This window comes from Sesamum indicum, linkage group LG8 (genome assembly GCF_026168435.1).
Source record: "Sesamum indicum cultivar Baizhima isolate 11 linkage group LG8, ASM2616843v1, whole genome shotgun sequence".
In the NCBI taxonomy this organism is placed as follows: domain Eukaryota; kingdom Viridiplantae; phylum Streptophyta; class Magnoliopsida; order Lamiales; family Pedaliaceae; genus Sesamum; species Sesamum indicum.
In genome coordinates, this window is record NC_142664.1 from 31,354,644 (window position 1) to 31,368,971 (window position 14,328).

Genomic DNA, 14,328 nt, shown 5'->3' on the forward strand with positions numbered 1-14,328 from the left:
CATGCAATATGCTTCCAGACAACAACCTCAGCAATATGATTGCATCGATTTTATTTAATATTGATTAATATATATTATTAATTTATCATAGGTCATAGTTATTAAAATTATAGTTAATAATAATTTTCTTTTTCTAATGATGAAACGTGTAACCTCAATATTCAGACATCGTTTTCTCTATAAAATTAAATCAAATTATTGCTCAATTAAAGCTATAAATTTCAACAACCTTAATTAAATAAATACGGAGAAGATGTACGAGAAGAAATTTCAACAGGCCGCTCTTAAATATTGACATTTTACACATATCCTTCTTCAATACCAACTATATTATAAATGGGGTAAATTGCAATCTATCTATCTTTGTTAAGAAAATTAGACAAATAATCCCCTTATGAAAAATAAAATAGCAATTTATCCCCTCACGTTTTTCAAAATTTAGCTATTTATCCCCGTATAATTCTTAAAATGAAATAATTTACCTCCCTACCCTAAAAGACAAATTGCTTTATTTTTTAAAACATGGATCAAGCTTTTTCATAATGAGATAATTTGCTTATTTCTAATATTACAAAAAATAAATTGCTATTCGGCCATTATAAATATCCCACCCTGGCTTATAACGTTGAAAACACAATCCACCAAGTCTTCCTATATATCTTCACTATTCTCTCGTAATTAACTTGATAGAGATAAAGGATATGGAAAAAGTGATGAGTTTTCTTATGAATTTGATGGTTATTTCCTCTTTGCCCGTAGCCACATATGCTACGAAAACAGGTCCTGTAGACACCAAGGAACCATGGTTCCAAGTCATCTCCAAGCATGGAAATGAAAAGACAGCCAAGCTTCATTTCTATTTTCAGGATTTAATAGGTGGTGAAAATAAGACAGTGTACGAGGTAGTCCGTGCTTCTATCACTTGTAATTCTTTGTTTCCGTTGGGTTCAATTCTAGTCATCGATAACCTAATCACAGCTGAGGCGGATATCAAGTCAAAGCCAATTGGCAGATTTCAGGGGATTGGCGCTTCTGCTGACCTGAAAACAACAGCCGTAGCCTTAAATGCTAACCTCTACTTCACGTCGGGAGGCGTGAATGGAAGCACGATCAGTGTTTCGGGAAGGAGTGCACTAATGGAGGGACGTCGGCGTGAGCTGGCGATCGTTGGTGGTACCGGGATGTTCCGTTTTGCAAAAGGATATGCTATCACCAATTATACTACTATTGTTGAGAATGAATATCTTCTTGTGGAATGCACCGTTTATGTGACTTACATGGACGAATCCAGACATGAAAGCTTCTCAAGATAATAATAAGCTGGCTGGTTAAGGGCATGCATATGTGCACACCACGCCTACATTTATAATCTACCTATACATTATTTTATTATTATTATTATTATATATATGTATGGGGTTTTAATTTAATTTCGGTGTTTATTGACCTATTATTACGTAAACAAAGTTGTGTACTGTACTTTCTCCACTAATCTAAATAAACTAATGTGCATTTATTAATTAATCTTTTAAAGTCTTGTATTTTACTATTAAGTAGTCTAATATATGGATATTTTCAATCAACTCGAGCACTTTGTCAATTATAGTTTTTCCCATGTCTTATGTATATGAAATAATTAAAAGTTAATTAATTCGTCCACATATTGCCCGGTTGTTATTTTCGGAAAAGCACCGGCCGATATTGTTGACAAGATAGTAAAATACGAGATAACCCCTGCATCTATCACTTCTAATTAATACCTAAATTTCATTCATTTACGTACCAGTTCTAATAACCTAATCCCTGCTATACTTAATTACAACTTAGATCCAACCCACAGAGCTCAGGGTTCATCACTTTTGATGACCTGGAAATATCAGCCACCAAAACCATACTTGAAAAATATTAAGGACCAAAATTGATTTAGTGGCAAAATATAGGGACCAAAAATATAATTTACCCCAGAAATATCACTGGTCATATGGGCCAACAACAGCAGGGTGCATCCCAGACTCTGCCATTGATCATTGACAAGTTTCCAAAGGCTATCATATTAACTTGGATTATATTTTTAATAATTATACAATAAACTATATACTTCCTTATATGAAAAAGCCGCTTTCCATTCAATCACACAGCCACTTGTGAACTTTGAGCTTTGAGTAATTCAACTCGCATTTAAATGTAATATATTCACACATTAATGCATATGAGAAACTACATCCTCATTATGGTTGGTTTTAGAAAATATTTGTTTGACCTATAATAAGTCTGTATATAAATCATTAGTAATGTGAATTTTCATTCAATTTTTTTTATAATATCATTAAACTCCGTAAATTTTACTAACAGGTGAATCTATTTGTTAATTTAATCAAAAATAAATTTTAAAATTACTAAATATAATTCCTAAATCACAAAATATCTATGTACTATCACACCAAAACCTACAAATTAATATGGTTGCGTAATGTAATAGTGCGGCCTAAAGGGCAGGACCAATGTCATAACTGATATCAGGCAGCGCCGCACCCACACTTCTGCACATTTTTCCTATATCTCTAAATTGATGCTTCTCTTCGGTCCTAATTTATTTATCACCATTATTGAAAATAGATAAATAGTCCTGTTATGAAAAATAAAATAATAATTTATTTTCTTATATTTTATATAGTAATTTATTACTTCATTTTTTAAAACACAAAAGGGTAAATTGCTATTTATTTTTTTTATAGAGGGATAATTCATTCATTTTCAATATTATAGGAAGGTAAATTGTTATTCACCCTATATGTATATGGGTCCACAACTGTACATTGTAAATGCATGGTAATTACTAAATATTTCAAGAGTTCACGTATTGTTTTAATTTAATTAACCAGAGTCGACTAAACCTAATTGCTGCTAACTTTTATATAAATCGCTATTCTTAACTTACGAAATTCAATAATTCGATGGATATTATTGATAGATTAAAAGTGGATAGGCTATGTAAAAACAAATTCTATGAAGTGATTTATGTGGATTATGAACCACAAACACGTAGTGATCGATGGATTTATACATATCGTTAATTTGTAGTCGTCTTCTTTATCGACCTAATTTATATTTAGCTATATATATGATGTGTGTGTTAACCCTAATGTTTTGACCTTTTTGCCTTTGGAACTATGAATACGCTTTGTTGTGAATCAATGCATTTTCATTTGGTACGCAGGTGAATCAATTTAATATGGGCTAGAGATAGGCTTGTCAATTCATAGAATTTCATCCATAAAGGATTCGTTTTTTTATTTTTAATTTTTACCTATAATTTATAGGGTCGGGTGTTTAATTTGATTAACGAAAAATTTTAGTGTACCAAAAATCGAACCAAACTTATTAGTTCAGTTTGGTTATAACAAATGTTTTTTTCGGTTCAGTTCGGTTAATAATCAAATTATCGAATTCATAAGAAAAAAAAAACTACCAGTTAGTTTTTTTTTAGATAATTTAATATTTTTTTTATTTTTTTGTACTTTAATATTAAAATAAGTAGATATTAAATTACATTATTATAATATAATATACATTTATAAATTATAAAGATAATTTATATATATTAATATATTTTATAAATTATAATATATTATATAAGTATATTTTTTAATTTTGGTTATTCAATCGGTACGGTTAACTGACCTAACCAAACTGTACCAAATAATTGTACCGATTTTTTTTTAAAAAATAACTGAAAACTTAATCGAACTTTTTAGCTCGATTTTCAACACAAATCGAAGAAAACAGGCCAAATTGAATTTTTAACACCCCTAATAATTTGTCAATAAATTCAGAATTATTGAGATCAATTTATAAATTAACTCTCTTTTATAGAACTTTTTAAATAATATATCATTTATTATACTATTTACAAAATAATCTTATAAAAATATTACACAATAAATAATGTTATGTTGTCTTAAGATTTTTAAATTTGTTCACTTGAAATTAAATTGTTTGATAAATAAGTCAAATTGAATATTGAAGAAAAATAAATATATTTTCTGGGTCCAAATTGGGTATATAGATCTATGGGTATTGATGAGTAAAGATTCAAACCAAACTCAATCTATATTTTTTTAGTGGGTCTGAATCTTTATCTGGATTTGAATCTAATATTATTCACTGGATTTGAATCTGAGTTTTAGAGTTAATTTATGGGTTTGAGTAAGGTACTATCCTACCAATTAACACCCCTAGCTAGACGTTTTGCAATGGTTGCTGTCACATCCTTGCAGGTAAGGATAATTTGCATGCATGGGATCTGGTGCTTATATATCTATATAATTTTACTATTTACAAAATAATTTTTGAGTTTGAGAACCAAGTATATCAGAAGAAAAATAACGAGTATATTTTATTTTTTCAAAATCAAATAATTATAAAGAGATAATATATATTTAAAGTATTTATAAATATATTTCCACAAAAAGTATCCGAAAAAATTACATTTTTTATCTTATACGATAGAGGATATTGCATTTTTGGTCCATAATTTATAATTTTAACATATTTAGTCCTATATATAAGCTCAAGAATGCTATAATTTGATGGGCTAAGTTCATAAACTGTAGGATAAAAAATACAATATCGATTGGGACCAGAATTGTCCCAAAATATTCAATTATGGTTCAATTTATAATGCTAAGAGATTTCCATAACCTTAATTAATAAATACGGCTCCAATTGTCTACATTATACACAGCCTTCTTCAACAACTCCTATATAATCCATCCTTGCCCGGCTTAGTAAGTAGTGATATATAACACACACAATTCACCAATTCCTCATAACAAACTTAATCAAGGATATGGCGAAACTGATTTTTCTAATATTGATGGTTATTTCCTCCTTGTCCATACCCATATATGCTACGAAAACCGAGGAATCATGGTTCCAAATCATCTCCAACCATGGAAATGAAAAGACAGCCAAGCTTCATTTCTATCTTCAAAATTTAGTAGGTGGTGAAAACAAGACAGTGTACGAGGTAGTTCGTGGTTCTATCACTTCTAATTCTTTGTTTTCGTTCGGTTCAATTGTTGTCCTCGACAACCTAATCACCGTTGAGCCCGATATGAAGTCAGAGCCGATTGGCAGATTGCAGGGGGTTGCCACTTCTGCTGACCTGAAAACAACAGCCGTAGACTTAAATGCTTACTTCTACTTCACGTCGGGCGGCGTCAATGGAAGCACGATCAGTATTTCGGGAAGGAATCCAGTAGTCAAGAACGGAGAAATTGAGTTGCCGATAGTTGGTGGCACCGGGATGTTCCGTTTTGCACGAGGATATGCTATCAAGAATTACACAAGTATTGTTGAGAATGAATATCTTCTTGTCGAATGCACCATCTATATGACTTACATGGATAATTAAACATATGGAAGCTTCTCAAGATAATAACCATGCATGCACACCTGCACAATCTAGCTACCTATACGGATATTTCAATCAACTGCTTCAGCTCTGTTGTAGTAGTTCATTTTCCATGTCCAATGTATGTATATGAAATAATTGAAGGTTGATTAGTGGTCAATTATGCTATGAAAATAGGTGGTTCTGTAAACACCGAGGATTAATGGATCCTTAACATTGCCATGGAAATTATGTTGACAAGACAGTGTTGTTGGAGGTATATAAAACAGCTGGCTCCCCAATATTCATCTTTCTAATCAAAAGGTAAACCAGATTCAGTTGACCGTAGGTTCAACACATGTTGACTGGCCCAAATCCGACAACTATATATAGACCAGAGGTGGCTTCAGCCAATTCTGCTGTATTTATAGATTTCAATGTTTGTAATTATGTTAGGACCCTGGCAGCATAGAACCATGATTCTCAAAGCAGCTTCTTTACAATTAATTAAGCGCATGCAATCAATCACATGGGCATGGATGCATCTCTTTCTTTATTTATTTCTTCTTCTGACTTAATTCAATTTAAAAGTTGATGCAGTAGCTGTCAGAATATGGGATCCCACGCTGTGCTTCATCCCATCAATGAGGATATATAGATATATATATATATATATATATATATGCAGAGGTTTGAATCTCTAGGCTAAAACTACTCTAGTTACTTGGAAAATTGCAAAAGTTGCTGCGGAAACTTGTAGTATATGAAAACATAGAAAGTATCAAACTCATCCAAAGCAACAAAATTAAGGAATTTCAATGAAATTTATGTTCAACTCGGGGTTTAGTTAGACTGAAATTAATTATATGTCAAGTATAATATATTATGTGTTATGTAATTGATGTATAATTTTAAAAAAATCAATTATATAATATATATTTATTTATTTGATTCGATCAAATTTATTCATGTGCTAGTACGTAGATTGGTTTTTCTTATTTTTATGGCACGCAAACTCATAAATGAATTCAATAATTGCTACTCACACCATCACTATAAACACCCTTTTTGAACTTCAGTATTAACACAAAGATGATGAAGCCATACACATACTTCATTTTTATGCTTTCTTGTTCACTAATCATTTCTTTGCTGGTTGCTGCTGAAGCACAAAATGGGCCCATAGCCGTTGAAAATTGGTTCTCCAAACTTCCTAATGCAAAGGAAAAGTTGACCAAACTTCACTTCTACTTCCACGACATTGTGAGTGGCAAGAAGCCCACCGCCGTTCCGGTGGCTCGGGCCAACTCCACCTTCGCCTCGCCCACCTACTTCGGGCTGGTCTCGGTTATAGACAACCCACTCACGGCTGGGCCGCGTCCCAAGTCCCAGATTGTGGGTCGAGCCCAAGGGATCACCGGCTACTCCTCCTTCAAGGAGTTGTCCCTACTTATGACTCTAAATCTCGTGTTTACCTCAGGTGAGTACAATGGAAGCACGCTTACTGTTGTTGGCTATAACCCATTTACTCAGCAATATCGTGAGATGCCGATAGTCGGTGGCTCTGGTGTTTTCCGGCTGGCACGAGGCCTCGCCACCGCCCAAACCGCTAAGTTTAATCGGAGAACGGGGAATGCGGTGGTTGAGTACAATGTCATGGTGCTTCATTATTGATGTCCCACTCCTCATTTCTTCCTTGTTGCTTTCTTTTTCTTTTGTTTTCTTCTTTTTTTTTTGAGTGAACTCATACTTATTTACAGTGATTTCAAATAATTGCCTGCTTTATGTGATGCAGCTTTTGGAGAAATAAATGGAAGTGAAGCATATTTGTTAAAATTAGATTTGATGGAATCAAATTAATTATATTATAAATATATTTATAATTGTCATATAATTGATGTAAACTCGTTCAAGATCCCAAAATCATTAAAATTCAAAGAAGGGTTTATTTTTTCTTGGTAGATAAAAATTGATTCCTGAAATTCCCCGGGAAGCGTCATCATTGAGGTCTATGATGAGTTTTATGTTCTAATATTTGTTGGAGTAGATATCAATCATAGATTGATATTTCAAACTCGTTTATCAGTCGTATCTTACATTATGAACTCTAAAGTAAGGTGTAGGGACGAGAAATTATAATATTATGTAGCATTATTGTGTTATTAGAATTAGATAAAACATTAGTTAGTATAGTAATCTTTTATGAGTTAGTTGTTAACACATCACTTTCATTAACTCATTTTCCTAATTCAAAATGATAGACACAATATAAGAAGAAAACAATTTAATCTGCTGCAGAGTGCAAACCTTAGCTGTTATTATCACTGATCATGACCATATGGCTTTTAGTCCTTTAAGAAAATCCGTAAAATATTAATGCAATTTCAACCATACAGATGCCTACCAATTATAAACTTTAATTAATAATTTAAATATATTGAGCATTATTTCACAAATTAGTTTAGAGTCTACCGATGCGCAAGGCCAAGTTTGGAACTCGCTTTTTTTTCTCAAGGCATAATTAAAATATTCCTAACATATTTATCTTAATAAAGTGATAATCCCTTTAAAATTTTCTATCAATAATATTTTATTCTTAAACGTTTAATATTAATAAAAGTTTTCCAAAAAAAATTAGTCTGGTAGCTTATTTTTTTTATTTTACTCTCTTTCATATAATAAAATAAAAATAATATTAAATTAATTTATATACTCGAGTGTACTTCAATAATTAGTAAATAAAATAGCCCTTAATATTATCTTTCAATATGTTGAGCGATGAATATTATCCTTCAATATGTTGAACAAAAGCGTCAAACATCGCGATCAAATTTATTTGAAATTTTCTTCATAAAAGACATGAGAATTATAATTAATTTAATTTAATAACAAATCGAGAATCATCCCTATTATTGTCCCATTGACCTGCCAACTGCATATATATCTCCTACTACTATATATACACAATACTCTCAAATTCTTGCCTTCATCTTTACTTGGAAAAAAAAGAAAGAGATGGAGAAGCTATGCACATTTCTTATACTTTATTCCTCAGTGCACGCCATGGCTCATGGGAATAGTGTTGATGAAGGGCCCGAAGCAGTGCAAGAATGGTTCAAAAATCTTCCAAATGCAAAGGAAAAGGTGACTCAACTTCACTTCTACTTCCATGACATTGTAAGTGGCAAGAATCCAAGTGCCATCACAGTTGCTGAATCCAATTCCTCTCTCGACTCCCCTACCATGTTTGGTGTAATCCGGATGATGGACGACGCGTTGACCGTGGGGCCCGAGCCCGACTCCAAGATCATTGGGAGGGCTCAAGGAATCTATGGTTCAGCTTCTATGGAGGAAATAGGGCTACTCATGACCCTGAATCTCGTGTTCACACATGGCAAGTATAACGGCAGCACTCTTAGTGTACTTGGTCATAATCCCATCCTCCATAAGTACCGGGAGATGCCTATCGTCGGTGGCTCCGGTGTTTTCCGACTGGCACGAGGCATCGCCACCGCCAATACCGTTTGGTTCAACGCTACCTCCCAGGATGCTGTTGTTGAGTACAGTGTTATTGTGTTGCATTATTGACCCATTTTTAATTATTTATGTTTGGTCATGGGGTTGATAATTGGTTGTTTCTCATACGGCTTTGTTCACTGTCCCTTCTCATGTCATGTTTTGCTTGTAAACATTAGAGTATATGTTGTCTTAAGCTGTAACGCTAGCATATTTTCATAATTGCTCTCCTCCTTGTAAATTTATATTTTTCTTCATTTAAGCGTTATGATTTGGATGCTTGAGTGATGTTTCACATTGGGGACAATATGATGATGGTATTTTTCTCGTGCTAAGTAATTGAAAAAAATATTACATTTTTTATCTCATACTATAGAGATTATTTTTGCACTTTAATCCTAGAGTTTATGAGTTTAACGCATTTTGTCCCATAGAATAAAAAGTTATAGCAACTTTAATCTTATAGAATAAAATTTATGATACATATGGTTCCATAAAATAGAAGATTGTAACATTTTTTTGTTTCCAAATACTATATTTTTTTAACTTATGAGACCAAATAACTAAACCAGTAAAATATAAAATTAAAAGTTCAACATCCTCCGTTGTATGGGATGGAAAGTATAATTTCACTGTTTATTGAAATTTACATTTAGTCTTACGTTAACCCTATAACTTGAAAATCTCTATGCATTTTTTACATTGTTTTTTTAATTCTATTTTTTAGAATATTATGTCAAAGTTTGAGACTTGGTATAGCTATTGGGCTTAAGGTATATTTCACCCTTCTTATTTTTGTATTGGGCCGAAAGAGATGAGACTCATTACAAACTGGGCCCCAATTGAATAATACTTGCAGGTTTCAGCGGCTGTAGCCGCCCACTAAAAAGCCCATATTGCCGTAGTATGAAATCTTAAATGAAGTTCTCTTTAACGGTCAACTGTGAACACAACGCAACCAACAGTCTCGGGCGGCGATGCTCGCCGGAGTTCACATGTTGGCCCTCTTGCTATGAAATCCAAAAGAATTCGTAGGTATCCTTGTGTTGTCCAAAATTTTATTAATCTCACCTCACGAGGTCAACTCCGAGAAGCAGTTGACACTTTGCCTCTCCTGTCTCGCAAAGGATTTTCTTTAAACTCCAAACTAATTGCTTTGCTCCTTCAACAATGTGCCAAGGAAAAATCCATTAAGGAGGGGAAATGGGTTCACCTTCATTTGAAGCTCACGGGTGGAAAGCACCCCAACACGTTTTTAGCCAACCATTTGATTAATATGTATGCGAAATGTGGTGATCATGTCAAGGCACGCGAGGTGTTCGATAAAATGCGTGGTAGGAATTTGTATTCTTGGAACATTATGCTCTCAGGATATGCGAGTCTGGGGATGGCGAAGGCGGCAAAAAGATTATTCGATAGAATGCCTGAAAGGGATTTTGTGAGTTGGAACACGATGGTGATGGCGTGTGTGCAGAGTGGGTGGTTTGATCAGGCTTTGAGATTTTATATGGAGCTGAGGAGGTTACATATTGGGTTTAATGAGTACAGTTTTGCTGGGGTTCTGACGGTTTGTGTTAAGTTGAGAGAGTTGTGGTTTGCCAAACAATTGCATTGTCAAGTTTTCCTTATTGGGTATTTGTCTAATGTGGTTCTTTCGAGTTCCATTCTGGATGCATATGCAAAATGTGGTGAAATGGGGGATGCTAGTAGGTTGTTTGATGAGATGAGAAAGAAGGATGTTCTTGCTTGGACCACTTTGGTTTCGGCCTATGCACAATGGGGGGATATGAAAGCAGCTAGGCAAATTTTTGACTCAATGCCTGAGAAGAATTCTGTTTCTTGGACTGCCTTGATTGCAGGGTATGCCCACAATGGGATGGGGCGTCATGCCCTTAAGTTATTTGCTGAGATGGTCATGCTTAATGTAGAACCTGATCAGCTTACACTTAGTAGTTGCTTGCTGGCTTGTGCTAGCTTAATTTCCCTCAAGCAAGGCAGGCAACTTCATTCACACATGATAACTGCTGGTATTAGGCCCAACGTAGTAGTTGTGAGCTCTCTCATTGACATGTATTCAAAGTGTGGAAGCTTAGAAGTGGCAAAAAGAGTATTTGATACAATTGAAAACAAGCAGCATGTCGCGTTGTGGAACACCATAATATCTGCATTAGGACATCAGGGGTGTGGTAAACAAGCAATAAAACTTTTTGCGGATATGGTGAGGTTAGGTGTGAAACCAGATGGTGTCACCTTTCATGCCCTTCTTAGTGCATGTAGTCATTCAGGGCTTGTGCAAGAAGGGCTTTGTTTGTTCGAGTCCATAATGCCAGATTACAATATTATTCCAGATCAGGAGCATTATTCGTACTTGATTGATCTACTAGGCCGGTCAGGATTGTTCGACGAGTTGACAAATCATCTGAAGAAGATGCCATGTAAACCTGATGATCATGTTTGGAATGCTTTACTTGGTGTTTGTAGAATTTATGGAAATGTAGAATTGGCTAGGCTAATGGCAAGACATCTTGTTGCACTGGAGCCTCAATCCACTGCAGCATACCTTCTGCTATCAGGGATGTATGCTGCTCTTGGTAGGTGGGAATCTGCAGAAGAAGTCAGACAGCTTATGAACGCGAGACATCTGGAGAAAGACCAAACCCTTAGTTGGTTAGAAATTGATAGAAAATTGCACGTAGACACCAAAATTAATAAGTCATGTCATCCTGAAAAGGAAACAACACTGGTATTTGAACTATTACATGATGGCAGCTCATTATATAATGTTGAAAGGTAAATATTCTAATCTGTTTGTCTTCACCCGTTTAAAGAAGACAGGTGGGAGAACCTTTCACGTTTTCTAGAACGACCATTTTTTTTTGCGACCCCTCTCTATATCACAGATATCTTTCTGTTTTTGTTATCTTAGTAACTTTGTGAAAATTTTGGATGGAGGGACTCTCTGAACTTCTGTTCTATTTTATTAGCTCCACTAAACTTTCTAAAGTGGCATAAAATATTAGTCGGTCATTCACTGTTATGTTATCATCCCAATTGCTGCACCAGTATGTGGACATAAATCATGGATGTAAGCATGTATGCGTAATCATTTGGATCCACTGAAGTAATACATTCTGATGCATGTTATCCATCAGTAAGATGTTTCCTTGCTGCTACAGCAAACTGGTGCCCGATGTCATGCATATCAGGTAGTTGGGAGTCCCTAAGAAATCCGAACACAATATATCCTTGATTCATAAAGCATTTCCTCAAAAAGCACTTTAGCCGGAAGGAGAGTAACCCCGTGATTACGGAAGAAGTAGGTAGCCGTCCTCATCAATACCATGTCATACGTACTGCAGTACTCATTTGCAAGATGTGCAGAACAAGAATGGTAGTTTACATGCGCTAAGGTTGCATAATTTGTTCCTTTTACTTCAATCAACTTAGAAGTTTCCCACGATATTGTTTAACATCCCATTGTATACTTAAAAAGCAGTGGGCGACAATCACATTGTACCTACTGGCTACATCTCAAACTCCATTACTTTTATAATAGTTGCTAGTTGTTATTCACCGAATATCCTTTGTGTTGCATGATTGCACAACCTAGTCTTTTTCAACTGTACAGGCTCAAATTAAGGACTATAAAATAAGAGTCCGATTTCTTGAAACAAAATAGCAACTTTAGACAATCTTAATGTAATCTAAAAAACATCTCTTTTAACAATGACTTTATATATATAATGATTGATTGAGCTCCGGCAGATATTTTATAGATAAACATACATGTTTGCATATCAAAGAAGTTATGATATAGTGTGTATGCTTTACCGACAGAAAAGAGATGATATTTTCATAATAAAAATCAAATACAGAGAAGAGCTAAAATGCGGGCATGTGGACAGCCATACAAATGGATCAAGCAATTAAATGAAATTGTAATAGTAACATGTAAATAAATATATATCACCCCACCAATCATTCAAGCAAGCCGGCCCACCACCACCAAATACAACAGGACGTATCCATCATTGACGTTATTGAAATGGAATTACAAAGTTTTTGATAACGTTTCCTGTACAGACAAACTTAAAAATCAGGGGAGAGAAGGCCAACAAGAAGAGGAGGAGGAAGGAAACAAGAAAAAGAAATTGATAAACCCCCTCTTCTTGGGTTCTACAATCTACAATGGGTGGTTTGTTCTCCAAACAAGTCGAACGTAGAAAGGCCATCTCAACGGAGAAGAAAACCCTGACTGACCTCAACCAAAATGGAGGATCCGACTTCCCGGGCTCCGACTACCATCCCCCCGACAGGAAAAACTGGATGTCCGCCCTCAACCCTGACGTACTCCGCATTAACCAGATTGTATGGCCCGGCACCCACGATTCTGCTACCAACAAAATTGGATTCCCTCTCGTGACCCGACCCTTCGCGCAATGTCAATCCCTCTCAATCTACCAGCAGCTCAAAATTGGTGCCCGGGTTCTCGACATCCGAGTACAAGAAAATAGTCGCGTCTGCCACGGTATCCTCCTTAGTTACAGCGTTGATGTCGTGATCAACGACGTGAAGAAATTTCTCCAGGAGACACAGTCCGAGATCATAATTTTAGAAATCCGAACCGAGTACGGGCACGATGACCCACCCGATTTCGACAAGTACTTGGAAGATCAACTCGGGGAGTTTCTGATCCACCAGGACGATCATGTATTCAACAAAACAATATCGGAGTTGCTGCCGAAGCGAGTCATTTGCGTGTGGAAGCCGAGGAAAACTCCCCAGCCGAAAGCGGGTGGCCCATTATGGAGTTCGGGTTACTTGAAGGACAACTGGATCGACACTGATCTGCCGTCGACCAAGTTCGAGAGCAACTTGAAGTATTTAGGTGAGCAGCCGCCAGTTTCGAGCCGGAAGTACTTTTACCGGGTTGAGAATACGGTCACGCCGCAGGCGGATAACCCGATAGTGTGCGTGAAGCCAGTGACGAATCGGATCCACCCGTATGCGAGGATGTTTATAGCTCAGACCTTTGTGCGGGGAATTGCAGACAGGTTGCAGATATTCTCAACGGATTTCATTGATGGGGATTTTGTGGATGCATGCGCTGCTCTGACCAACGCTAGGGTTGAAGGCAAAGCTTGAAACGGATCCCCAGTTGTTTCATGCGACTATTTGTTTTCCACGTATTGTAAAAAAAGTATATACTCCACGTCGGGTCGGGATCCATTGTCGGGTTTGATGAATACTTGCGTGTGTTGCTTATTTGCATAAATTAATTTGTGAACTTTATTTGCATTTCGTTTGTTCTCAAATTTTATATGTTATGGAAAGAAGTGTCACAGTTGGAATAAATTATGCAGATCGATTATCTTGTCATTCAACTTGCTTGAGCGTTCTCTATTTTGGGTATACAG

The 14,328-nt window shown here is 35.4% G+C and overlaps 5 protein-coding genes and 1 pseudogene across 5 annotated transcripts; all 6 read left to right on the forward strand.

Moving 5' to 3' along the window:
* The first annotated feature begins 701 nt into the window (after positions 1 to 701).
* LOC105169919 (dirigent protein 11-like) lies at positions 702 to 1,313 on the forward strand. The gene has a single exon (XM_011090472.1). It carries the CDS (start codon positions 702 to 704, stop codon positions 1,311 to 1,313), a length of 612 nt encoding a protein of 203 aa, XP_011088774.1.
* A 3,472-nt stretch (positions 1,314 to 4,785) lies between these two features.
* Positions 4,786 to 5,703, forward strand: LOC105169920 (dirigent protein 21). The gene has a single exon (XM_011090473.3). It carries the CDS (start codon positions 4,850 to 4,852, stop codon positions 5,414 to 5,416), a length of 567 nt encoding a protein of 188 aa, XP_011088775.1. The 5' UTR covers positions 4,786 to 4,849; the 3' UTR covers positions 5,417 to 5,703.
* A 756-nt stretch (positions 5,704 to 6,459) lies between these two features.
* On the forward strand, positions 6,460 to 7,267 carry LOC105169765 (dirigent protein 22 pseudogene; annotated as a pseudogene).
* A 1,093-nt stretch (positions 7,268 to 8,360) lies between these two features.
* LOC105169766 (dirigent protein 22) lies at positions 8,361 to 9,195 on the forward strand. Its single transcript, XM_011090273.3, has one exon. The coding sequence runs from the start codon at positions 8,411 to 8,413 to the stop codon at positions 8,981 to 8,983; it is 573 nt and encodes a 190-aa protein (XP_011088575.1). The 5' UTR covers positions 8,361 to 8,410; the 3' UTR covers positions 8,984 to 9,195.
* A 633-nt stretch (positions 9,196 to 9,828) lies between these two features.
* Positions 9,829 to 11,884, forward strand: LOC105169767 (Pentatricopeptide repeat (PPR-like) superfamily protein). Its single transcript, XM_011090274.3, has one exon. It carries the CDS (start codon positions 9,924 to 9,926, stop codon positions 11,703 to 11,705), a length of 1,782 nt encoding a protein of 593 aa, XP_011088576.1. The 5' UTR covers positions 9,829 to 9,923; the 3' UTR covers positions 11,706 to 11,884.
* Positions 11,885 to 12,904: 1,020 nt separating this feature from the next.
* Positions 12,905 to 14,295, forward strand: LOC105169768 (PLC-like phosphodiesterases superfamily protein). The gene has a single exon (XM_011090275.3). It carries the CDS (start codon positions 13,100 to 13,102, stop codon positions 14,054 to 14,056), a length of 957 nt encoding a protein of 318 aa, XP_011088577.1. The 5' UTR covers positions 12,905 to 13,099; the 3' UTR covers positions 14,057 to 14,295.
* Positions 14,296 to 14,328: the final 33 nt, after the last annotated feature.

What these genes read in the sequence shown, in the direction of transcription:
- LOC105169767 (XM_011090274.3), top strand. Translation starts at nt 9,924, where the DNA reads ATGAAATCCAAAAGAATTCGTAGGTATCCTTGTGTTGTCCAAAATTTT.
- LOC105169768 (XM_011090275.3), top strand. Translation starts at nt 13,100, where the DNA reads ATGGGTGGTTTGTTCTCCAAACAAGTCGAACGTAGAAAGGCCATCTCA.
- LOC105169920 (XM_011090473.3), top strand. Translation starts at nt 4,850, where the DNA reads ATGGCGAAACTGATTTTTCTAATATTGATGGTTATTTCCTCCTTGTCC.
- LOC105169766 (XM_011090273.3), top strand. Translation starts at nt 8,411, where the DNA reads ATGGAGAAGCTATGCACATTTCTTATACTTTATTCCTCAGTGCACGCC.
- LOC105169919 (XM_011090472.1), top strand. Translation starts at nt 702, where the DNA reads ATGGAAAAAGTGATGAGTTTTCTTATGAATTTGATGGTTATTTCCTCT.